Genomic DNA, 1,645 nt, shown 5'->3' on the forward strand with positions numbered 1-1,645 from the left:
TTTTAAATATATATATTTATTTATTTATTATTTACACAACTAGTATAGATTAAATTAGGAATGGTATCAGAAAATATTTAGCAATTTATAATCCTGTTGAAGTAAAAATTGTAAGAATAGTAACATTAAAAGTTATATTGAATCAGGGAACTCATTGGAATGAATACAGAACCCTATATAATAAATCTTTGTCATTTCTTTTTATTTTACCTTTGACAGCTTGTTCCAAAAGCTTCAAATTTCTCAAAGCTTCATATGTGAGACCTCCATTAAGTTTGACTTGTTCCACTATTTCCTTTCTCAAAGTATCCTGCAACTGAGGTTTTTGACAAATTTCCAGCATTGCATAGGCTAACAGAAGAGCTGTTGATTCAAATCCAGCCAGCAAAAATGACTGGGCCTGGGCCAGTAAGATGTCATCAGTTATTTCTAAAAAGAAACTAAAATGACTGGATGGTATTTATATTAACCTAATAATTATATATTTATAGAATTAATAGACAAATACATATTGATGAAAATATATTATAAACACAAAAAGAAACGAACCAAATACTTCATTGTTTGTATCATTTAGCTCAGTGTTTAAGTAATCATCAGAGGAATCCAGTGTTTTTACCTCAATTTTTCCTTTTTCTTTAAGGTGCACCATCATTTGAATAAAGTCATTTCTTTGAATGTCATTTTTTTTCCTATAATCAATAGCATTTCTAATAATATCAGAAAAATAACAGGTAACTGATTTTGGTTGAAATGAAAAACCCATTTTTTTGGCAATTTGTGGGAAAGCGAAGAAAAACCAAATCCTGACTAGATTTTTCCAATTGGGCTCACTTATTTGTTTCCCTTTCACTCTAAATTCTGATTCCGGATTCTTGAGTACACCTGGATTTATTCCAAAAGCTGCAGATCTGTAAAAAAAAGTGAGAAGAAATGTTAATCCACAATGGAACAGGTGGATCTGTGGGATCCATAATGTTATTTATTTGTATTACATTTATCTTGTTCTGAACTAATTTTGTTTTATTTTTTTTTTAGGTTGAATAATCAACTTCATGAATACTTCAGTTCAACCCATTCTAACCAAAGATTGTTGATATTCATTCAGAGGGTGAGTCAAGAAAGCATAACCACTTATAAATATAAACCAGAATATTATGCGGTTGATAAAAGTTGTCCATCACCTCGAAGTGATGAAAGGCTATGGAGTAAATCTGAGACCGCTTTGGCAGTCATATTTCGGAAATGCTACTTCTGCATAGCCCAAAAGGATAATTGGATCATCTGCCTAGTGAGAGATGCAGAGTGCAAATATTGTCGAAAAATATTTTCAAAAGGTTTGTAGGCGAAAACATTCTCAAAACAGGCTATTTTTAACCAAAAAAGACAAATTATTCTAATTATGTAGCACCAATGCCTTGTCTTTCTAAAGCAGTTGCACAGGGCAAAGTTAATAGCCTCCATGCACAGGCCCTAATGGACAAAGGAAGTTAATCTAGCTTGAAAGTTTTTCAACTAGTTCAAGAAGTTCTCAAATACCTTTAAGGCCATGTAAATTGGAAAAGGTATCTATGGCTTCAACATCGTTCACTCAATCCTTTTTCCTAAGCAATGCAGTGTAAAGTATGTGGGAAGGCTCTAATCA

General features: G+C 31.9%; 2 protein-coding genes across 2 annotated transcripts in view; both read right to left on the reverse strand.

Annotated features, from left to right (window-relative positions):
- Positions 1 to 1,645, reverse strand: part of LOC112210705 (probable cytochrome P450 6d5) — a gene marked incomplete in the record, with an annotated part of 34,071 nt that overhangs the window by 2,698 nt on the left and 29,728 nt on the right.
- Positions 86 to 1,645, reverse strand: part of LOC112210704 (cytochrome P450 6k1) — a 7,944-nt gene continuing 6,384 nt past the window's right edge. The window contains exons 5-7 of the mRNA XM_067045252.1: positions 550 to 911; positions 211 to 429; positions 86 to 93 (exon numbers count right to left, since the gene is read on the reverse strand). Coding sequence (XP_066901353.1) covers positions 86 to 93; positions 211 to 429; positions 550 to 911 — 589 coding nt within the window. The remainder of the gene's footprint in view (positions 94 to 210; positions 430 to 549; positions 912 to 1,645) is intronic.

The sequence above is a fragment of the Halyomorpha halys genome, unplaced genomic scaffold (genome assembly GCF_000696795.3).
Source record: "Halyomorpha halys isolate HHAL.00 unplaced genomic scaffold, Hhal_1.1 Scaffold1276.1, whole genome shotgun sequence".
NCBI lineage: Eukaryota > Metazoa > Arthropoda > Insecta > Hemiptera > Pentatomidae > Halyomorpha > Halyomorpha halys.